Source organism: Pseudonaja textilis, chromosome 13 (assembly GCF_049901715.1).
Source record: "Pseudonaja textilis isolate UNSWEBS1 chromosome 13, rPseTex1.2, whole genome shotgun sequence".
In the NCBI taxonomy this organism is placed as follows: Eukaryota; Metazoa; Chordata; class Lepidosauria; order Squamata; family Elapidae; genus Pseudonaja; species Pseudonaja textilis.
The window spans coordinates 18,008,850-18,032,876 of NC_142002.1; the positions used below are offsets into that span (position 1 = coordinate 18,008,850).

At 43.4% G+C, this 24,027-nt stretch overlaps 1 protein-coding gene across 1 annotated transcript in view; it reads right to left on the reverse strand.

Annotated features, from left to right (window-relative positions):
- CCDC33 (coiled-coil domain containing 33) overlaps nt 1-24,027 on the reverse strand; it is a 100,117-nt gene that overhangs the window by 38,080 nt on the left and 38,010 nt on the right. The window contains exons 5-9 of the mRNA XM_087941566.1: nt 17,694-17,827; nt 11,820-11,929; nt 7,011-7,112; nt 6,497-6,588; nt 5,873-5,993 (exon numbers count right to left, since the gene is read on the reverse strand). Coding sequence (XP_087797692.1) covers nt 5,873-5,993; nt 6,497-6,588; nt 7,011-7,112; nt 11,820-11,929; nt 17,694-17,827 — 559 coding nt within the window. The remainder of the gene's footprint in view (nt 1-5,872; nt 5,994-6,496; nt 6,589-7,010; nt 7,113-11,819; nt 11,930-17,693; nt 17,828-24,027) is intronic.

Here is a 24,027-nt window from a genome sequence, read left to right on the forward strand (position 1 = left end):
CTCCCTCCTTCCCTCTCCCCCATTTCCTCCCTCCCTCTCTTCCTCCCTCTCTTCCTCCCTCCCTCTCTCTCCTTCCCTCTCCCCCACTTCCTCCCTCCCTCTCTTCCTCCCTCTCTTCTCCTTCCTTCACTCTCTTCCTCCCTCCCTCTCTCCTCCTTCCCTTTTTCCTCCCTGCCTCTCTCTCTTCTTCTCCCTCTTTCTCTCTCTCTCTCTCTCTCTCTCTCACACGCACAACCCAGAGTTTTCTTAGGCAGAACACTAAAGCAACATCATTACTTATTCATTTAATAATAGCATTTACATACCTCCAGCCCCCGCGAGGACTTCCAGTGATTTACAAAAGGCTGGGACATAAAATCCATACAATCATAGCCCTCGATGATTAAGTCACGGGCATAACCCCAAAGGTTATCCTCCGCGCTCCCTCTCTTTCTCTCTCCCCAATTCCCAGGCCAGCCTGGAACTCAGACATCCCAGCCAAATGTCTTCTGACAACTTTAATACCGTTGAATTGTTGAGGTCCATTGAACTGTTGAGGTCAGTGCTGCAAAACTCAACTAATAGCCACTCCAACCGACTCATCTGGAATCCAGCTCCTGTTGGGTGAGTTTCCTGCTATTTTTCCGACGATAGAAAATATTATGGAGGCCAAGGGCCATATTCTAACCAAGCATGATCGTGATCAATCAATCAGAAGAGAGCTAGAAGGGATTTTGGAGGTCTTTGAGTCCAACCCCCTGCCCAACCTAGAACATAAGGAGAATTTCCTGACAATGAGCACAATGGATCCGTGGAATGGCTTGGCTCCGGAAATTGTGGGTGCTCCAACCCTGGAGATTTTCAAGAAGAAACTGGACAGCCATTTGTCCAGAATGGCATGGGATCTTCTGCAGGGGTGGGATTCAAATTTTTAACAACTGGTTCTGTGGGCCTGGCTTAGGTAGTAGGCATGGCAAGGTGATCATGTGACTATCTGGGCATGGCCAATTCAATATCACTCACACCGAGGCATGCATATCTCCTCGCCTGGCCTCTCATGACTGTGGGGATGCTGCAACAGTCGTGAAAGTGTGAAAAAGGGTCATAAGTCACTTTTTTCAGTGCCATTGTAACTTTGAATGGTCACTCCACACAAGCAAAGTACCAGCAAAGGAGGAGGAAAAAACCTCCAGAGAAGTTCCTGAGACAGGAAGTCTAGTCCTGCTAAGAATGTAATAGGGGTTAACGGAGAGGCAGTTTCTGTAAGCAACACCAGAATGTTTCCTTCCTGCCTTCCTTACAGGATTAGGCCAGTAATTTCTTCTAACAACCTGGTTCTCCAAACTGCTTAGAATGTTAACAACCGGTTCTCGCGAATAGGTGTGAACTGGGACAATCCCACCCCTGATCTTCTGCCATGAGCAGGCGGTTGGACTTAGAACAGGGTCTCCAACCTTGGCAACTTTAAGACTTGTGGACTTCAACTTCTGGGAGTTGAAGTCCACAAGTCTTAAAGTTGCCAAGGTTGGAGACCCCTGGACTAGAATATCTCCAAGATCCCTTCCAACCTTGTTACTCTATGTTCTGTCCAATGGAGCCTTGGTGAAAAACGATGCCAAAAGACTCAAAGCTTTATTGACACGCTTTCTAGGCGACTCCTGTTCCACTGACTCATCACTTCAGAGATATTGGTGAACATCCCAAAGAGAAGGAGACTGTATTGCAGTGTTTCTCAACCGTGGCAACTTGAAGACTTCAAGGTCCAGAATTCTCCAGAAATCATACAAGGTTGTGTGGATGACTGAACGTAAGCTTTCTGGCTTTCTTTTGCTTTTTTTTTTTTAAAATTTATTTTTGCAACCCTTTGCTTGCCTGAGGACAGACAAGCTGGTGGCATTTCACAGCATCACGGCTTGATTGCCTTAAACTGGGATTTGAGCAAGTTTCCATGTAGATCTTGCGGCTATTGGGTGACTGATCAGCGGAGTAATGAAAGGAATTACCGTTCAGAAATGGATACTACGGCTCAGCACGGACACCCGAGGGTTAAACAATCGACTGAAAAGGACATAGGAAGAAAGATTGTGTGTGGGTTGGAGTAGGGGGGGGGTTGGAGAGAGAGAGAGGGAGGGAGAGAGAGAAAGAGCTTGGACATGATAGTTCAATTCCCCCTGAGGATTAATTTGTAATTCAATTGCTAAGTGCAATCGTGATGCCCAGAAAGTGTAATTTACGGTATGTAAAGCAAACCGCTTGGGTTGGGGTGGGATTAACCCCATTCGTGTCTCTACCCCAACGACCTCTTGCTGCTTTGAAGGCTGCAGATGGGAGCATTTAGAAATTGTGCCTTTTTGGGGGCGGGGGGGGGCTTTCCACCCTCGTTTGATTCCAACTCTATTGAAGAGATCAGCCCACCCGTCACAGTTATAAAATACGTACGAATAACGTCCATGAAGAACGGCCACGGGAATTTGGCTAGTCTAGCCAAAAGAAGGACTAAGGATGACATGATAGCAGTCTTCCAATAACAGAACAGAACAATGGAACAGAATGCCAGAGTTGGAAGGGACCTTAGAGGTCTTCTAGTCCAACCCCCTGCTCAAGGCAGGAAACCCTATACTATTTCAGACAAAGGGTTGGCCAGTCTCTTCTTAAAAACTTTGGTGAGGGAGCGCCCCAACTTCTGGAAGCAAGTCATTGATTAATTGTTCAATATTTTGAGGGGCTGCCACAAGGAAGAGGGGTGGTCAACCTGTTGTCCAAAGCATTTGAAGGCAGGACAAGAAGCAACGGAGAGAAACTTGAGATTTTCAAGAAGAGATTGGACTGCCGTTTGTCAGAAATGGTGTAGGGCAGGCATGGCGAACCTTTTTGGCACCGAGTGGTGCATGTATGCATGGCAGAGTACCAGAAACCCGAAGACCAGTTGGCCGGTGCACGCATGCCTGTTTTGGGGGCATTTGGGGGGTTGTTTGGGGCTGTTTTTCAGGCCTTTTACAAGCCATTCTCAGGCCATTTTGGGGGCCTGGAAAACAGTCTGTTTGGGGGTGTTTTTCGGGCCATTTTCTGGACCAGCTGGCTGGCACACATATGCAAGAAACCAGAAGAGCAGCTGGCAATGGTGCATGTGTCCACAGTGAGGGCTCTCCATGCCACCTCTGGCACGTGTGCCATAGGTTCGCCATCATGGGTGTAGGGTCTCTCGCTTGGGTGGGGGGTTGGACCAAATGACCTATATCACACTGCTAACTGGAGCATACAAAACATTTGCTAGACCTATACTTGAATACAGTTCATCAGTCTGGAACCCATATCATGTATCTGATATTAGCAGAGTTGAGAAAGTCCAGAAATATTTCACAAGAAGAGTTCTCCACTCCTCTACTCGTTGCAGAATACCTTATGCCACCAGACTCGAAATTCTAAACCTAGAAAACCTACAACTACGCTGCCTTCAGTCTGATCTAAGTATAGTATATAAAATCATACGTTGCAATGTCCTACCTGTCAATGAATACTTCAACTTTAGCCGTAACAACACAAGAACACACAATAGATACAAACTCAAGGTTAACTGCACCAAACCTGACTGCAGAAAATACGACTTCAGCAACAGAGTGGTCAATGTCTGGAATACTCTACCTGACTCTGTGGTTTCTTCCCCAAACCCCAAAAACTTTAACCTTACACTTTCTACTGTTGACCTCACCCCTTTCCTAAGAGGTTTGTAGGGGGCGTGCATAAGCGCACCAATCGTGCCTACTGTCCCTGTCCTATTGTTTCTTTTATTTTTCTTATAAGTATCTATCTCATGTATTCAAAATTATATTTATTCTTATACCTGTATCTTGTAAGCGATTGACAAATCAAATAAATACTAAAAATACTAAATACTATAAGGTCCCTTCCAACTCTGATTATCTGTTATCTATTAAACTAATCAAGGAGAGAACCAAGCTAGAATTAAGGGTAAATTTCTTGACAACAAGAACAATTAATCAGTGGAACAATTTGCCTTCAGGAATCGTTGGTGCTGCATCACTGGAAGTTTTAGAGAAAAGATTGGACAGCCAATTGTCTGAAATGGCAGAGGGTTTTTTTTCTTGAGCTGGGGGTTGGACTAGAAGACCTCCAAGGTCCCTTCCAACTCTGGTATTCTGTTAAAAGGGACAAAAATCATCACCCATCGGTGTCCTTTCTCTTGGATTTGCTGAGAGCAACTGCACGGGGCTTTCCCAAAGCTGTATTTAAATGAAATTCAAGGTCTGGAGGTCAGCCTTGTGATTCAATTTTGCTCTTTCTTAGGAGATTGAATTTTGCTTCCTCTGCGCAGATTCAATTTTGGTTTCCCCCCACTTCACAGAAGAGCTACACATAGTCACCTACAGCCCTCCTCCTCACCGTGAGTACCCCCGCTTGGAGAAAATTGACTGAAATCGAAAAATCCAACTGAAATCGAAAAGGAAGCCCTGACCTGGAGGGTGTCTATCCCTACTCCCAAGTAGCCCGTGGTCCCTGTTGCAAAACCAACGTTCATTTCGGGTCTTTAACAAAACTGCAAGGGAAGGGAATATATTTTCACAGTCCAGATGGCTCCACTAAATCATTTATAACACCCTATCGACATCCTGTATAATTTTTTTCTTCTTTTTCGCCAACTCCAACTGGCAACGTGCCTCACTGGAGGATTGTCAGTCGAATCCGGATGGAACAGGGACTTCCCTTCCTTTCTCTTCCCCCCCCCCACAGGAACTAATATTCATGAACCCAGGACCTACTCCTTGGTGCCCTTATGTTCTACTCAGGGCTTCCTGTGGGCCTATGTGGACAGCTTTTAAAAATATCTCTCCCATCACTTCTGCAACTCAGTCAAGCTCCAAAGAGTGGCAAGAATATCTCTGGATGACATTAGTCAGGATGGATGCCCAGCATTCTTCATTGTCTTAAGAATACAGGAATAAATTCTCCACCAACAGCTTTGTAACTCTGACGGAAAGGAGTAAAGAAGTAGAGCCCTAGGAGGGAGGGGTGTAGTTGTTCTGACCCAAAACCTTGTCCAATAAAACAAACAGGAACCAAAGGAAACGGAATCCTTTCAATGATTCTTACGAATCCCCAGTTAAAAGGCGGCTGCAAACTAATTAACTTTGATAAGTATGAGCCTTGCCAAAACTGTGCGAGGCTGCCAAGAATAACAGATAAGAAATATTTCACAACACAAGAGTCTTCAAATACCAACTTAAGATACTGTAATATCCACGAGGCTGAGTTTCAAAACGTCTTTGCTTCCTGCAAAGAACGTTCACTTCACAGCTGGCTTATCTTCTTGAAGGAGGGGTCATTACCTTTCAGCCTTATTCCTGAGTTGCCCGTGCTGTTGCAGCTGCTCTTTCATGCGAGCAACCCTGCATGCACACGCACTTGGCACAGGCTCCTCGGGAACCTCTTCATTGCTACTGCCAACCCCCACAATCTCTGAAGACAGCAGTCTACTCCCTGATGGTCCTGGCCTCTTATCTGAGTCTTCACTCTCTTCAGCCGTCTGCACCTGCTGCCAGCTAACCACAACAATAGTCCAGAACAGTACAAAGCAACTCAGTCTGGAAATTATGTGTGTGAGAAAGAGGGTGAAGAGAGCCACTCCTTAATAGTTTCCCAGAGTACATTATAGATGCAGATAGTAGACTCCTTAATCTGGCAAGATTCTGTCTATAGGTGTAAAACAACAAAGAACTCAGCCTGGAGCTTCACTCTTGGTTTTGAGCTTGACATCAACCCAACACAACTGCATCATAAACCAGTTCTTTGTTCTTCTCCGTGTCTTTTCCCAACTCCAGGTCCCTGGGTTCCATCAGCCACTCAGCCAGATCTTTTCTCTCCCTCTTTCTCCTACCTGTGGATATCCATGGTTGTTGACTCGAGGGACATCAAAATCCTCCATTACAGGATCTGGGAAATTCACCACGGTCAAGGGAACGGCAGGAGCATCAGGTAACCGAGCTTGCATCTTCTGTCTTTAAAAAGAATGAAAAGGACAGAAGGGTCATTTGTTATCCACAGCTTGGCGCCATTTGGTTGTTAACGAGAAGGTTCTAATTACACCATAATCCCAGACCTGTAGACATCTTCTCAAAAGGAAGTCCTGTGCTACTCAACAGGGCTCATTGTGCCACATAATGTAGGCTGCTCTCCGAAGTAAATTCCACGAAGCTAAAAAAATTCCAGGCAAGTCCTGGTTGCAAGATACATTCGTGGCCTTACACAATTTTTGACTTTTCTGACTCAATCTCTGGGCAGAAAAATTAGAAGAAGATAGTTATATCACATGATTCAGAAAACCAGAGAGCTTGGAGCGAATCATAATCGTCCCCATTCATGTCATTTATAGGTCAACGTTCTTAGAAAACCTCACTGCTTCTTATCTGGATCTTCAGGAAGTTAGTACACAATCCCAATGAGATTGCTACCTGACACATGCGCATACATGCACGCTCCTTATTCAGGATTTATTACTCACATGTAGGCTCCAAGGTTATTCACTATTCTAGCAACGGCTTTGACTTTGCCACCAGGCTGTGCAAGAGGTTCATTGATCCCTTTGAGGAAAACCTAAGATTAGAACGAAAAAGGAAAAAGATCTGGAACAGATTCGCAAAGCACTGTGGGAAGGAATATTCCCTGAACTCTTTCCCTGTAGAATTGTGTCAATGACTTGAATTATTGGAGTTTTTTTAATCAACCATGGAAGTTCCTTCTTTAGAACTCTTTGAAATTCAGTTTCTTTCAAAGACCACCAAGTTCTTTAAGTGGTCAAGAAAAGGTTCTTTGTAAAGTAAACAACCATTTTTTGACCAGTTAAGGATGCTTCATATCACATACATTTCAACACCAAGACAAGCAATAGTCAAATTTCTCATTTTTTTAAACAAATCACATGTCTAGCTCCATTTGACTTATTCATGAATTCTCTGACCCATCTCCCCAAATGGCCCGGATTTAATAATTTTTTAATTCCTTGTTCAGGCCCTCACCTCCAGCCCTGTGTAGTTCACTCCGGCATAGCGTGGGATGAGGCTACGTTTACGAATGATGGATGCATATAACTTGGTTCCTGTTTGGTCCTTCTTCCGCGGCTGTTTGAGGAAAAACCAAAAACCAGAATGAAAAGAGATTGGAAGGTGCAAACGAGACAATAAACCAAGCAGAAGGAGGCTTACGGGTTGTTCTTGAGATGGCTCGAAGGACCTGTAATTGATAAGTAAGTCAGGAGCTGTTCATTACAGTTCATGCTACCCTGGAGAATCATCTAGAAAGTTCAATGCCATAAATTGCTCTGATTGGTGTAAAAGTAAATACAATAATGCTTCTATTTCTGGAGAAAGGATGGAAGTGGCTTTCAATTAAGCTAACATCAAAGATTTGGCTTTTGGGAAGGGTTATGGCCAGTAGATTCGACAATACAAAAGGGGAGAGCTTGTGTTATGATGGCACAAGACACCTTTTGCTGTTTCCTCATCATTGTGGTTGGTTCCAGATGCCCACACAACCCAAAATGTTTCATGCTTTGTCTGTGTTAATCTCTGGCGATCAGTGGATATCTAAGCAGCGTTTTTCAACCGTGGCCGCTTGAAGAGATGCGGGCCTCCATTTCCAGAACTCCTCAGCCAGGAAAGATGGCTGGGGACTTCTGGGAATTGAAGTCCATGCTTCTTTAAATTGCCACGGTTGACAAACACCAATTTAGAAGAACTGTAATTCTCCCTCTGCAGAGGCTTCTAAGGTAAGGTTGGACAGATGTCTTCTGGAGATGACGAGGCTCTGGATTACTTAGATTAAGTAGAAGACGTCCATGGTTTATAAACTCCTCCAGTTCTATAGATTTATTTCACATTGTGTTCTCTCCCTTTCAAAATTCTGAACCACTTGATTATCCTAACTTATCAAGAACTGTGCCGCAATACAAAGAAGCGTGAAATTGAATGGAAGGCGCCACTCATTGTTTTGAACTATGCAGATCAACCAGTTTTCTATATAAAAATCCAGGAAGAGTGAATTCTTTACCTATTTCTACACAGAACGGGATTGTCACAGTGTGGCTTAGCATCTGCAAACAAGGGGCCACAAGACCGAAACCTTTTAATTGTCCCATTTTTAATTATCAGTAAAGCACTAGTCTTTAAAAGCTTCCATAAAGGTTAGAATCACAAGCAATTCAAGCCCTATAGAAATACGGGGAGGCTGACGTTAAGATGAATACAAATGGATTCTTGAGTCATCACCAGACAGCTAATCATTATCATGTCATCAATACAAGCACTTTCCTTTAAAAAAAAAAAAAATCAGTCTTTGTTGCAAACGGGTAAAGGTGTAAAGGTCGAATTTTTTTTTATTTTTTTTTTGGAGATGTCAGAAAGAAGAATTTGCAGTTCCATTCTGCACAGCACAATGGCTTCAAGAAACCCTGCATGTTTGCATTTAGGGGTTTTAAATTTTAGCATTCCGGGATGAATGGAAATATGTAGGTATCCATTCTCAGATGATGCAAGGGACGAGAGTGGGTTTTTCTCTGTTTGTTCTACAGTTTCAGCTTGGAACAAAAGGCAAACCTGGGGAAATGACTCAAGCCCAGACTGGATTTCATTGAGGTATTCTATAAGGACTTCCTTTCTCCTTTAAATTTCCCATTTTTTTCTTTTTTTTCTTTTTCTTTTCTTCCTTTTTTTTCTGGGTGGGGGGTGTACATCTTCAATCTCAGAACACGCTCAACTGTTCGTCGCATTTCTCAAATACCCCTTGAGTTTGCTACTATAAAAAGAGTGAGCAGTATTTGGTGGAAGGAAAACTGGATACGTATTTTAGATAAACGGAGGTTAGATAGAACAATAAAATAATGGGATAGTAGAAGGCCAGGAAAATGGATAGATGAATACAAATAATACAATACTGATAGAACAATAGAATGATAGAACAATTGGTACAATGACTGATTGATTAATACAGTAGTTATACAGATGTAGAGAAAGCCAGTCAAAGAAAGAAAGCAAGAGATGATACAGAGATAGAGATGGATGGATGGATAGATGATAGATAGATAGATAGATAGATAGATAGATAGATAGATAGATAGATAGATGATAGATAGATAGATAGATAGATATAGATAGATGATAGATGATAGATAGATAGATAGATAGATAGATAGATAGATAGATAGATAGATAGATAGATTGATAGATTGATTGATTGATTATGGGTGGAGAAAGATGGATGATAGAAGAAAGAGAGCTTATGGAGAGAGGTAGATTATGGATGGATGGATGGAGACTGACTGACTGATAGATATATAATGCATAGAGATATATGGATAACAGAATAGCAGAATTAAGGGTTGGAACTTGGAAGGGACCTTGGAGGTCTTCTAGTCCAACCCTTTATTCAGGAAGGAAACCCTCTACCATTTCAGACAAATAGCTGTCCAATCTCTTCTTAAAAGCCTCCAGTGACGGAGCACCCATGATTGCCGGTGGCAAGCTGTTCCACTGGTTAATTATCCTCACTGTTAGGAAATTTCTCCCTAGTTTTAGGTTGCTTCTCTCCTTGATTCTGGATGGATGCATGGAAGCATGGATGGACAGATAGATGCCTCCATCTTCACTAGTCTTTCTCTACCATTCCTGTTTTCCCACTGCTATTTTTTTTTTGGTCTTCCTTCCACTTTGGGCCTCTCATTCCTTCTGCCTGTTTTCACACACACTCCACCAGCTGTGCCCCCTCCTTCCTTCCCTTCCACTGCTCATGCGGAAAAGCAAACATGTCAGGTTGTTTCTTTAGCTGCCTTTGAATGTCAAGTTGTTCCTTTTAATGTCTTTGATGCCACAAAGATTAGAAACAGGGCAGGGGAGTTCTCTCTCTCTCTCTCTCTCTCTCTCTCTCTCTCTCTCTCTCTCCCTCCCTCCTCCCTCCCTCTCTCTCTCCTCCCTCTCTCTCTCTCTCTCCCCCTCTCTCTCCCTCCCTCTCTCTCTCTCTCCCTCTCTCTCCCTCCCTCTCTCTCTCTCTCCCCTCCCTCCCTCCCTCTCTCTCTCTCTCTCCCCTCCCTCTCTCTCTCTCTCTCCCTCTCTCTCTCCCTCCCTCTCTCTCTCTCTCCCTCTCTCTCCCTCCCCCCTCTCCCCTTTGCTTGGCTGAGCAATGGAAGCCCCTCCAAGGAAGCCAAGAATGCTCCTTCTTTCACAAAAATTGGACAAAGGGCGAGGAGGGGACCCCTTGAACCGATGGATTTCCAACAGCTTGACCAGCAACAAGATCTCTCACCCCCCTGGATATCTTGTATTCTCTGCCAAGAGCATTTGAGAATGAAACCTTTTTGGTGACGGAACTTAGGTTTCATAGAACGTAGACATTCTGAACTGTTGTTGTTTGTTTTTCTAACTTTTCAACCACAGGTTAAAATCATCCCCTCCAGGTTCTCATCCACGGGGAACTTCTCTCTTTGCAACCCTCTCAACATCTGGTCTGCGTCTGCTATTTTGTTCTCCTAATGGCTTCTCTTTGGTGTTTAGATTGCAAAGGGGGTTTTTGTTTGCTTTCGTTAGGAATATTAGCCATCTGGAAGCACGCCCTGTCCTCCACCTCCCTGGCTTGGTGGGAAAGCTTTGAAGTGAAGAAATAATTGTGCGGCGCAAACAAGGAGAAGGGCTCAAACGTTAGGGTCCTGGAAATCTCATGGAGCTTTCTCCTTGGCGAGCTAGCTTGCCATCTGCAAGGACTTTGGAGAATGGGCCTGGCTAGTCTAGAGAAGAGAAGGACCAGGGGAGAGATGATAGCACTCTTCCAATAGTTGAGGGGCTGCCCCAGAGAGGAGGAGGAAGGGGTCAAGCTATTTTCTGAAGCACCGGAAGGCCAGACAAGGAATAATGGATGGGAACTGAACAAGGAGAGATTCAACCTGGAAATAAGGAGGAATTTTATGACGGGGAGAACAATCAACCCATGGAACAGAAGTTGCCTTCAGACGTTGAAGCTGAGACTTTCAAGAAGAGATTGGACTGCCATTTGTCAGAAATGGTGTAGGGTCTCCTGCTTGGGTGGGGGGTTGGGCTAGATGACCTACAAGGTCCTTTCCAACTCTGATTATCTGTTATCTGAGAAGACCATCCTCTTTTGATTATGTTTTTGCGTTTACGTACAGAAATGGTAATAGCAATAGCACTTAGACTTCTATAGCGCTTCACAGCCCTCTCTAAGCAGTTTACAGAGTCAGCCACTTGCCCCCAACAAACTGGATCCTCGTTTGACCGACCTCGGAAGGACGGAAGGCTGAGTCAACCTTGAGCCATAGGGGCCCTGGATGCTCTGTGAGCTAGGTTGTTTTCTTGCAGGTGTTTCATACCTCAACTAGGTAACATCTTCAGTACTAGGAGGGAGTGGAGTTTGTGGAGAGGAGGAGGAGGAAGAGGAGGAGGGGGCTGTAGGGTCCTTGATGCTCTCAGTTGTTTTCTTACAGATGTTTTATTACTCAAATTAGGTAACAAACTAAGTAACATCAGTGGGAAAACCCCGCTCCTTTCCATTCTCAGTTGCATATATTCTCCTTTAAAGTCTAAACAGGTAGATGACATCAGCAGTCCCCAACCTTTTTGGCACCAGAGACCTGTTTCATGGAAGAACATTTTTTTTCCATGGACTGGAGAGGGAGGAGCGTGCAACTTAGATCTCACCCACATGCTGTTTACAGTAGGGTTTGCTCACCTGCTGCCAGCTGTGCTGCCCAGTTCCTAAACAAGCCATGGACCGGTACCAGTCCACAGCCAGAGAGTCGGGGAGCCCTGGATTATGTAACTCACCAGCACCAAGGCACAATGATAATGGTGGAAAGGACGGAGGTATTTCACAGGGATGTTGTATTTCACAAGAATTTCTTTGGAGTCCTTGTCAGCTATGGTGAGAGACACATCTGGAAAGAGAAGAAAGGAGTAGACAAAGATGGTCAGGTTAGGGCACAAAAATGCCAGTGAGCCAAACTTAGCTACAAGCAGGAGAATCGTGGTCAGCTCTTTTCATTTTCTTTCCTTGAAAGCAAATGGGGCGCCAGGCGGCTGCTTTTGATCAGTGCGGTGACATTTAATCTCCCAGCCTTTCCTGCCATTTTCCCAATCTAAATATCTCCCCCAGGGGAACTATTAGGCACATGAAAGAAAAAAAAAGGGGGTAAAACCCCCCTGATGCAAATTCTTTGGTCATTTTTATATTGTTTCCTCTGCTCTGGGGAGAAACCACAGCTTCCAATGGGGAGGGTGGCAGCTGACTGAGATCTGAAAAATAATGGAGTCGGGTAGATTAAGAGCCCTTGTCTAAAAGACGCTCCTCTGGTAAAAATTAGAGCAGTTGTGCTCGTTTCAAAATTTAAAAGAGAACCAAATATCTATCTTTTCCTAGCTGTTGCAAAGCTGATTGGTGCTTTAATTCATTTATTTCTCATGAACCCACCACAAAATGCTTGTTAGTTACTGAGAATTCAGAACTCCACCAACATAGATAAATGATAAAGATGATAGAGAGATAAATAGATAGATAGATACATAAATACTTAGATCATAGATGGTAGAGATAGATAGATAGATAGATAGATAGATAGATAGATAGATAGATAGATAGATAGATAGATAGATAAATAGGTAGGTAGGTAGGTAGATGATAGGTAGATGATAGATAGATAGATAGATAGATAGATAGATAGATAGATAGACAGACCACAGATGGTAGATATAGATATAGGAAGGAAGTTTGCTTTTGATGAGATGAGCTAAATTAGAGAGATAGGTAGATAGATAGATAGATAGATAGATAGATAGATAGATAGATAGATAGATAGATAGACAGACAGAGAGACAGATGGTAGATAGATAGTTGATAGGTAGGTAGGTAGATGGATAGATGATAGATAGATAGATAGATAGATAGATAGATAGATAGATAGATAGATAGATAGTTGATAGATAAATAGATCATAGATGGTAGATATAGGTAGATAAGATATAAGGAAGGAAGGAAGTAGTTTGCTTTTGATGAGATGAGCTAAATTAGAGATAGAGATAGATAGATAGATAGATAGATAGATAGATAGATAGATAGATAGATAGAGATAGAGATAGAGAGAGAGAGAGAGAGAGAGAGAGAGAGAGAGAGAGGAGAGAAAGAGAGGGACATGGCGATATATGATAGAAAAATAGAGAGAGAAAGTGAGAGAGAGTGGATGAAGATAGACGATAGATAGATAGGCAGACAGACAGATATCTTAATAACCATCACTTTACATGTCTACTGTACTATAATTGCAGTAGGAAAATTATTCTACTGTCATCTGAGACAAGCCACCCATGTGCTAATTTCTAATCCCACCAATTATCATCCTTATGAGTTTCTAACATCGCTAAGCAAAGTCTTAAAAGCCGTGTGGAACAAAAGGCCCATGCGAAGAAAATAAGCGCCTATTCACTTGATAAAACTCATTATTCTTAGCTGAATAATGTGTGAAAAGCGCCTGAAGAGGCTTCCAGTCCTGGGGGGGAGGGGCCCTCCCCTTGTCCCCTGAGCAGAAAGCTCTGTCCTTGGTGCTGAACTGTAATCAGGCGCCTCTTGAAGGGAAGATGAAGGTGTGATAAATAGTTGATGGTGTATACATTTTGGTTTGGAATTTATATCCTGCGGGGGGGGGTATGCACAAGGAATAGCTATGCTAGGTTATAGTAGAAAGAACTAAAAAAAAAAAAAACCTTTAAAGTGATTGTAAATGTTTGCATTTTTATCTGCAAAAATCCACCTTTACTTCTATTCCCATCCAAAGTCTTTTCTTTCCCTTCCGTTCTAACACATTTGTGTATGTTTCCTTTATTTTTTTCATTTATCCCACCTTTTCTAAAAAATAATATTGTCAGATATGGGGGGACGAGGAAGAGAAAAGAGGAGAGGAAGAAGGGAAGGGAAAGGAAGGGAAGGAATTGCAACAGTGCTCTATTAAAATAATGAACTTCAAACATTAAAGGCAAACATTAGACAATGAGAGAATTGGGGCCTTATAGAATTAAAATCTTTTTTTTTTTACTGCTCCATCAAAAATAGAATATCCTAATAGCTAAGTATTCAAAATGATTAAGAAAGCTATTAATTTAAGAGTATGAAAGCAAAACCAGACAATGAACGTTGAATCATTATTATTTTTTTAATGAAACTGGAATGGAGGGGAGATAATCTTTTTATCAGACCCCAAATAGGGAGTTTTCAGACTGATTAGTTGAAACAGGCCTTTTTCTGTTATTTCAACTGGAACAGCAACAACAAAAAGAAGTACTGTAAATGTGGTTCACGCCTTCCTCACCTTTCCTGACCTACTAAAAGAAGTTCCAAAGGCTCTTATTTTTTTTATGATGGCTTGATTTGGGATGACAAGAACATTTCCTTGAGCCAATTTGAGATGGAACCCCTAGCATTCTCTTCCCAAGGTGCATTGTGTAAATCATGAAAAATTCATCCGACTAGTCCCTAGAGTTCAGGAGCAGAAAGAAGAAACGTGCAGAAACTACAGAAGACTTCCAAATGTTATGCAACGTCAGAAATTATATATTTTTTCCTCTTCCTACTCTTCCTTGAGAGACAGAGAAAGCAAGATGGTGGATTCTGAGCTATTCCCAAAGCTGAAGGCCAGGGGAAAAAAGGATGTTGGCATCGTTGCTAGATGAAGGGGGAAAGGAGAAGGCATTGGTTGAATGCCCTAAAGGTGCTTTCCAAAACACAACTGGACTTTCTCGGTTTTTCTCCTTGAAAACATTTCACTTCTCATCCAAGAAGTTTCTTCAGCTATGAGAAGTGAAACATTTTCAAGGGAAAAGAAAAAACACAAGAAATTCCAATTGCCTTTTGAAAGAAACTTTTGGGACAACCATGACTTGGATGACTGAGAATCTCCGTAGACGTTGGTTGAATGTGGGATGGAAGAAGAGGTGGAAGGTAGACTGGATGAAGGTCAAACCAAGTTAGATAGATGCCAGCCTCTAACTGGTGCCTTCTTCTCCCTTGACCACGTTGCTGGCCTTGTAACCTTCTCCTAAGTCCTCACAGCATTTTCTGAACTTTCTGAGAACACAACTGAAACCCCAAGACAGGAAGACATTGTTGCTTTGTGTCTGGAGATGTTCTCCAGCCTGTCTCCCCGCCTGTCTCATTATCTCTTCCCAGCAGTCTTGTTCTCGCTGTGGCCATTATTCTTTGTCCCTCAAATCCCTTGCTCAAGAAGGAAGGCCTGCCTCTCCTGTGAGCGTTGACAACGGAAGAATAGAGCCTCATTTCCTCCATCATTAGTTGCCGGTTGCTTTCTGTGTGACCCCACTGGAGAAGGGAGGGGGCAGAGGCACCACAGAGCTATGACTGAATAGATCTCCACAGAGCAACAGTCTGCCAGGCACCTGCCCAACGCATGGATTTCTTTGTCTCTCTCTCTTCTTTCTCTCTGTCTCTCTTTCGAGATCCCTCCCATCTATTCATTTTCTTTCTGATTGCAATCATTAGCTCCGAGAACGTTACGACTTCAGCTGTCGCCTGGATGTCACTGTGATAGCCACCATCTCTCACAACCCCTGGGTCAGAGAAAGATAATACCCCACTTAGTACCGTGACTCTTCTTTTCCTAAACTTAGGAGCTGATTTTTTTATTTTATTTTATTTTATTTTTTGCTATTGGGAGCAGAAGCAGGGGCACGATGGCTCAAGGGTTAAAGGTGCTTGTCAGCTGGAAAGCTGACAGCCTGGGTTCGAGACCCCAGCTCTGCATGATGGGGTGAGCTCCTGTTCCTTTGCCCCAGCTCCTGCCAAACTAGCAGTTCGAAAGCCGGCAAATGAGAGTAGATAAATAGGTACCACTTTGATGAGAAGGTAACGGTGTTCTGTATGTCTTTGGCATATAGCCCTACAGTGTTGACTTTGGACAACACTGGCTCCTTCGGCCAAGAAGAAGAAGTGAGATGAATACCATGCTCTAGATTGGAGAGGGAAAACTTTTAACTCTAGAGGAAGTATATGACATGTTTTTTGCTGAAGATGCTTTGCTTTTTCTTGGAGGGAATCTCCAGGTCCCATGGGGGGGGTGTCCTTTTGGGGTGCTGCATCCTTAAAGGAACAAGTCTCTCACCACACAATCATGGGGCCCATCTTGACCCTTTTGACCTGTGTGTTCTGACCAAGGCTTCCTGAGACCCTAATTAAGCACACACTGACTTAAAACAACTCTTGTTTTATTTCAGCGCTGGGAATTATGTTCGTTCCCAGCCCGTAATGAGTCCTAAACAGTTCCTTGAGATAAGCACCCACCTTTCTCTCCTTTGAATTGCTGCCAACAACTAAAGTGCCGAATGAACTATAAAAAGCCAATGGAACTGCAAAGTCCACACAGAGCTTCAAGGATTAATCCAAACAGAACAAACAACTTTGCTTCCTGCAAAGGTTTCTCTACCTTTGCCTCTCCTTTATATCTTGTGGGAGGGGCAATCACCTCCCAGACTTACTCTCAAGTTGCCCCTTTTGTCTCACCTGCTCTCACCTTCTAGCAGCTCTGTGCACACTGGGAACAGGCTCCCCTGGGTCCTCTGCCTCTCTGCTGCCAGACTCTGGAGGCTCCGGAGTCAGCACGTAACTCCCAGGTGGTCCTGGCCCCATCTCTATATCAGATGCAGGACCCTCATCCGAGTCCTCTCCAGACTCCCGGACTGGTCCCTGTTCTTCCCCACTATCCAATTCTGGTGTCATCTGCATTGGCTGCCGGCGAACCACAACACTGGGAATTATGTTCATTCCCAGCCTGTAATGAGTCTCAAACAGTCTCCTGCCTTGCCTAGACAAACAGCTTCCTCCAACTGGATTTAGACTAAAGCGATCTAACCTTGAAACTCTGCAGGCCCCGTCTCTTCCTTCTGGGCTGAGATAGGTAGCGGAGTACATCAAACACTGTCTTATTTCACCGAATCAGGAGCTGTAATGGAATTACCTGGAGTGCTACGTCTGACTGCTGCTGACTCGGTTTCGCCAGCGTCTGGCATTAATCTAATTGTTAACTCTAAGGCCATTAGTAGTATTATGATTACCCGCATAACATCGCTCAGCTTGGAAGAATAAAGATCAAGTCACCAGGACAAATGGCCGCCGTCTTGCGAAAATGCCTCAATTATCAATCATCATTTCCCCATTAAGGCAAGCAATGGAGCTAGAAGGGAAGAGCCAGAGGCAGCAAAACACAGGTCCCATTTCCTAACTGGGAGATAAGCGAGGCGATTTGGTAGGCGATTATTAAATACAGACTCATTTGCTTGATGGAGAGAGGAAGGACTCAGGAGCAGTACTCTATACACAATCCGCTAGCTGGGTACCACATCATGTGTTTATGCCGCCGAATTCAGTTCAGCTTGGCACACAAGCTTTTTCAGATCTGGCATTCCATTGATTGAGTGCCATTGAGTTAGCGCCAACTCTTAAGGACCATGTAGATGTTCTCCAGGACTCTCAACCCCCTCAACCTGATCTTTAAGAACTCACAACCTTCCCCCGCCCCTCCCCCCCATCACCACCATGATTGAATCTATCCTTCTTGTTTCAGGTTGATTCTTTTTCCTCTTTTCTTCCCTTCCATTCATTCAGTCCCACCAAGCTTCTCGGATCTTCCAAAGTGGTCCCACCTTCTTCTCCTGCCTTGCTGGAATCAATTTCCACGGTCACTCTTTCCTCCCAGGTTGGAGCATGCGTGGGTTCTGCAGGGACATGGGTCACTGCCTGAGCTGGCTGCTTGCTGTCTTCTTCTGAAGTGGTTTTGCTACAAATGGAGAAGAAGGGAAGATGTGACATAATTTGGGTGCTTGGTAAATAATATTCTGTTCTGTTCTATTCTGTTCTACTCTACTGTACACCTACTGTATTCTATTCATTTCTATAATTCTATAATTCTATAATTCTATTCTATTCTATTCTATTCTATTCTATTCTATTCTATTCTACCCTACCCTACCCTACCCTACCCTACCCTACCCTACCCTATTCTATTCTATTCTACTATTCTATTCTATTCTATTCTACCCTACCCTACCCTACCCTATCCTACCCTACCCTACCTTACTCTATTCTATTCTATTCTATTCTATTCTATTCTATTCTATTCTATTCTATTCTATTCTATTCTATTCTATTCTATTCTACTCTACCCTACCCTACCCTACCCTACTCTATTCTATTCTATTCTACCCTACCCTACCCTACTCTATTCTATTCTGTTCTACCCTACCCTACCCTTCCGTACCCTATCTTGCTTTTCTAGTAAATAGTTTTTGCTGATTTCTACATTCCTTCAATAAGCATAGTTCCCTTAACAGATGCCCTGACATTTTCACCTACGTAGCTACATATGGTATCATTTCTACTTCTTGTATGCAACGCCTCCAGCCTATTTTTCATATAAATTTCCCAAACAAAGGTTTTGCACACAACATTTGCCCAGACTTGCTCTCTTGAGTGGCATTTTGCCAGATCGGCATTTCAATTTGCAGAACTTCTACCAGCCAAGTATGAAAGATGGCCACAGACCTTCTCTGGTGCTGCCTACGCAACAACATTGGTGGCAGATTTATTCGACCTCTCTGGCGTAATTCATTTCCATCCTAAGAACAATTTATTTTACCTCTCTACCATAACTTATTTCCAGTCCTGGCGTAATTTATTTTACAGCCCTAATATAATTTGCATTGATTGGCAGGAGCTCCCTACGGTTTCAGATTTTTTAAAAAAACGTCCTTCCCATCTCAACCTAGAAATGCTTAGCTAAGCTGTGGGTTTTCCTGCATGCAGAGCTGGCCTCTGTACATGAGTGATATTTATTCCCTAATTTATTCAGACCTTTCGGTCTCAGTTCTCCATTGGGGTAAGATAAACAGTCGTATTTTGGGAAGCAAATGAACTCTTTGGGTGTTCTCATACCATTCCCTCAGAGAAAGTCCTTCCAAACTCCAACATTTTGTTGTATCAAAGTTCTGAGGTCTCCTCTAAAACTGGATGGATCAAAAAGCAATCGCCCAACCAATTCTTGATGAGAAAATTGCTGCAAATTATTGTTATTATTGTGGTCCACAGCGTAGCCGGCCAGATGGTCAGGCTGGATTACCAATTTTGGATTCCTTGACAAGTAGAGCGAGCGAATGGACCTGCTAAGCTCATGTAGCATGTTGGACATGAGTTTTTGTCCTTATTTTGGTTTATCTGGATGCAGGAGTAGGAAATCTATGAATATTCCTTACTGAAAAACATCCATATGTTACCTGGGTCTCTCTCTAGTCTGCCGTGACTGCTTTTTAGTTTTGGGTTTCTATCGATTCCAACTAATCAATTCCATCATTTGCACTTCATTCTCACCACCACCATTTCGACTCCCTGGAGGTGGTGATTATTATGCACGTTACTATCCAGCTGCATTAATGCCTGTTACCAAGTACAGAAGAAGAGATCCATGCAGGAGTAGAGAAAGAGGAAAGCAGACTGGGAAAGGAGGAAGGGATGGCGGAGGGAAAGCCCTCAAGAAGCCTGCACAGAAACCAACATGGCCAGGAGCCAACTACTAAGCGTCATGCGTCTCTCCAGAAGTATCCCGTTTCCATAAATCTCAGCGCATCATGCTCATTTTCCCCTCTTTGTTCTCCTGTACAGATCCTTAAAATGCAGCAATTAATTAGGTCAGAAATCGCAACCTCCTTCAGACCAATGTGTTTGGGAGAAGAGATAATTGGTGTAACGTCGTTATATCCTTCAGTTGCAAGCATGAAAATGCAACTGACACCTCAGAGCAATTCAGGAAGGAAGGAAGGAAGGAAGGAAGGAAGGAAGGAAGGAAGGAAGGAAGGAAGGAAGGAAGGAAGGAAGGAAGGAGGAGGGAGGGAGGGAGGGAGGGAGGGAGGGAGGGAGAGAGGGAAGGAAGGAAGGAAGGAAGGAAGGAAGGAAGGAAGGAAGGAAGGAAGGAAGGAGAGGAACAAAGAAAGGAAGGAAGGAGGGAAGGACAGATGAAGGAGGAAGGAAGGGAGGAAGGAAGGAAGGAAGGAAGGAAGGAAGGAAGGAAGGAAGGGAGGAAGGAAGGAAGGAAGGAAGGAAGGAAGGAAAGATGGAGGGGAGGGAGGGAGGAAGGAAGGAAGGAAGGAAGGAGAGGAACAAAGAAAGAAGGAAGGAAGGAGGGAAGGAGAGATGAAGGAGGAAAGAAGGAAGGAAGGAAGGGAAGAGGGAGGGAGGAGGGAAGGAAGGAAGGAGAGGAACAAAGAAAGGAAGGAGGGAAGGACAGATGAAGGAGGAAGGAAGGAATGAACGAACAAAGGAAAGATGGAGGGAGGGAAGGAGGGAAGGAAGGAAGGAAGGAGGAAGGAAGGAAGGAAGGAGAGGAACAAAGAAAGGAAGGAAGGAGAAGAACAAAGAAAGGGAGGAAGGAGGGAAGGACAGATGAAGGAGGAAGGAAGGAAGGAAGGGAAGATGGAGGGAGGGAGGAAGGGAGGAAGGAAGGAAGGAAGGAAGGAAGGAAGGAAGGAAGGAAGGAAGGAAGGAAGGAAAAGGAAGGGGAATTATTCGCTGCTCCAAGGTTTTTCTTGAAAGAAGCATTCTCACATTTGCACATGTGGGCAGCACCTCTTTCCAGATTTGAATGCATTTCAGCTAATTGACATCAAAAGTTTTATACAAAGAGGAGAGGGTCCAGCTCTTCTAAAGCAATTGAAGGCACCGTTCTTCTCTGTTTAGTTCCTCTCTGTCCATCCTCCCTCAAAAGGATGCTAACTCCCATTTTCCTTCTCATTCACATAGATGGGCATAGTGGCCCCTTACCAACTGATGTCCCAAAAAGCATTAAAAGCAAAAAAAAATACCCCCCCAAAATAATGATGTAAGAAGTGATTGGACTCCAAGGTGGACCCTGTCCTTTGGGTAATAATTACAGCTCAACCATTCTCATTGCTCTCTCCAGCCCAGGAGACAAACCTTCTCTTGAGGCAGCTGATTACTGGCTTCTAAAAATGTCTGCTGGACACCACCCACCCACTCCAGGATTTAGCTGGCAGACCTGGGCCCCTGTTGTCTTCTGGAGCAGAACCGGAGAACCAGATGGTCAGATGTTTCTTGTCCACCAACCCTCAAGGGTTTAACCTTGCACACACACACACACACACCCTGACTCATCTGCCCAGTTGCTGTCCTGGACTGCCATATCTTTGAATGAATGAATGAATGAATTCTATATTGGCCAAGTGTGATTAGACACATAAGGAAATTGTCTTAGTGCAAACGCTCTCAGTGTACATAAAAGAAAAGATACGTTCATCAAGAGTCAAGAATCATCAGGTCCAACACTTAATGATAGTCATAGGGTACAATAAGAATAGAATAGAATAGAATAGAATAGAATAGAATAGAATAGAATAGAATAGAATAGAATAGAATAGAATAGAAGAAAATGGAATAGAATAGAATTAGGATAGGATAGGATGGGATGGGATGGAATGGAATGGAATGGAATGGAATAGAATAGAATAGAATAGAATAGAATAGAATAGAATAGAATAGAATAGAATAGAATAGAATAGAATAGAATTCTTGATTGGCCAAGTGTGATTGGACACACAAGGAATTTGTCTTGGTGCAAATGCTCTCAGTGCACGTAAAAGAAAAAAATACATTCGTCAAGAATCATCAAGTACAACACTTAATGATAGTCATAGGTAGGTAAATAATAAGAATAGAATAGAGAATGAGAATAGAATAGAATATAATAGGATAGGATAGAATTCTTTATTGGCCAAGTGTGATTGGACACACAAGGAATTTGTCTTGGTGCAAATGCTCTCAGTGTATATAAGAGAAGAGATATATTCGTCAAGAGTCAAGAATCATCAGGTGTAACACTTAATGATAGTCATAGGGTACAATAAGCAATCGAATCATACTAGGAAACGGTCCATAAAAATCGTTAGGATACAAATGACAAAGTTACAGTCATACAGTCATAGTGGGAGGAGATGGGTGAAAGGAACACTGAAAGCTCCTTGTGTTGCCCTCCCCAACACACACACACACACACACACACACACACACACAGAGGCCCCTCTGCTAGCCATCTTCCCTTTGATCCACTCAGCCCAAAACTGCCTCTTCTCCGGGCAATCAGCCGATGAAAATTTAATGACGGTTTCTTTCAAGCCATTTGATCGTGGCCTCTCGGCTGCCGCACCCACCCACTCACCCGCAGCGGAGAGGCCCTTTTAATGGAACCTCAGGCTGGCCCTCCCGTGATGTGTTAATGAGGTTCTTGCTTGAAGGGGCGGGGTGGGGGGGGAGAAGTAATAGCTCTCCTGTACCTTCCTAACCTTCCCATCCCACCCAAGCCCTCCTTCTTGCTCTCTCTCTCTCTCTCTCTCTTTCTCTTTCTCTCTTTCTCTCTCTCTCCACCCCTGCTTTTTAAACCGCTCCTTAAATGTAGCTGCTGGCATTTCCAACTCGTAATTGGCTCCCTGTTACTTCAGCCAGCAATTCTCCCTCTAGGTAAAGGCAGACCACCTGATCACGACCCTCTTCCCCCCCCCCACCGTGCTTTCATCTTGGACCCTCCCGCCTCTCTATCCCCAAAGAGCCTCCTGCACCACCAGTGCATTAATAATGGATGGTCCCTTGACCTGCCACTCTTTCTAGGTGGATATCGGTAGCTCTGAAAAACAAACGGCCAAATCAATTGCAACGGGGTGCTGGCAAAGCAAACAAGCAGGGCGAAGCCTTCCTGAAGCGAGCATCAAAAGTTGGAGAAAGCTGCAGGTGAAGATCAATAGGGCTGGCTCAGAAGTTTCTGCTTGTCTCGCTGTCTCTTTGTCTATGAATATTCACAGCCCTCCAGGTCAAGGTAGTTGTTGGACTTTCTGGTTTTTTTTTCTTTGAAGACGTTTCGCTTCCCATCCAAGAAGCTTCTTTCAGCTCTGACTGGATGGTGGGGAATGGAAGGATGTGTATTTTCTTGTTTTTCTTTGAAGACGTTTCGCTTCTCATCCAAGCAGCTTCTTCTTCTTGGATGAGAAGCGAAAGGTCTTCAAAAAAAAACCCACCAGAAAGTCAAGTTGTCTCTTAAAAAAAGCACTTTTGGGGGTCCTTCTCTTTTTCTCTCTAAATCAAAGGAGGGACTTCGTTACAAAGACTCTGGGAAAGACTCTCGTTGACATATTCTTATCTCTGATTTTGCAGGACATGGAGTAACTTGGAAAACAAATTAGGTGCCCTTCAGGAATCCGACTCAGGCTAGAATAGATCCCAGATGCAGAGGCTGGCCACCTCCATGTCCAGTTTAGCAAAGGTGGGGGGCGAGTCCCAATACGTCATGTGATGACTCTCTTTAATGAGTAGAATTCTTGATTGGCCAAGTGTGATTGGACACCCAAGGAATTTGTCTTTGGTGCAAATACTCTCAGTGTACATAAAAGAAAAGATGCATTCATCAAGAGTCAAGAATCATCAGGTACAACACTTAATAATAGTCATAGGGTACAATAAGAATAGAATAGAATAGAATAGAATAGAATAGAATAGAATAGAATAGAATAGAATAGAATAGAATAGAATAGAATAGAATAGAATTCTTGATTGGCCAAGTGTGATTGGAAACACAGGGAATTTGTCTTGGTGCAAATGCTCTCAGTGTACATAAAAGAAAAGATACATTCATCAAGAGTCAAGAATCTTCAGGTACAACACTTAATAATAGTCATAGGGTACAATAAGAATAGAAATAGAATAAAAATAGAAACAAAAATAGAATAGAATAGAATAGAATAGAATAGAATAGAATATAGGATAATATAGAAATAGAATGGAGAATAGAATAGAATGGAATGGAATGGAATGAAATGGAATAGAACAGAACAGAACAGAACAGAATAGAATAGGTTTATTGTCCAAGTGTGATTGGACACACAAGGAATTTGTCTTGGTGCAAATGCTCTCAGTGTGCATAAAAAG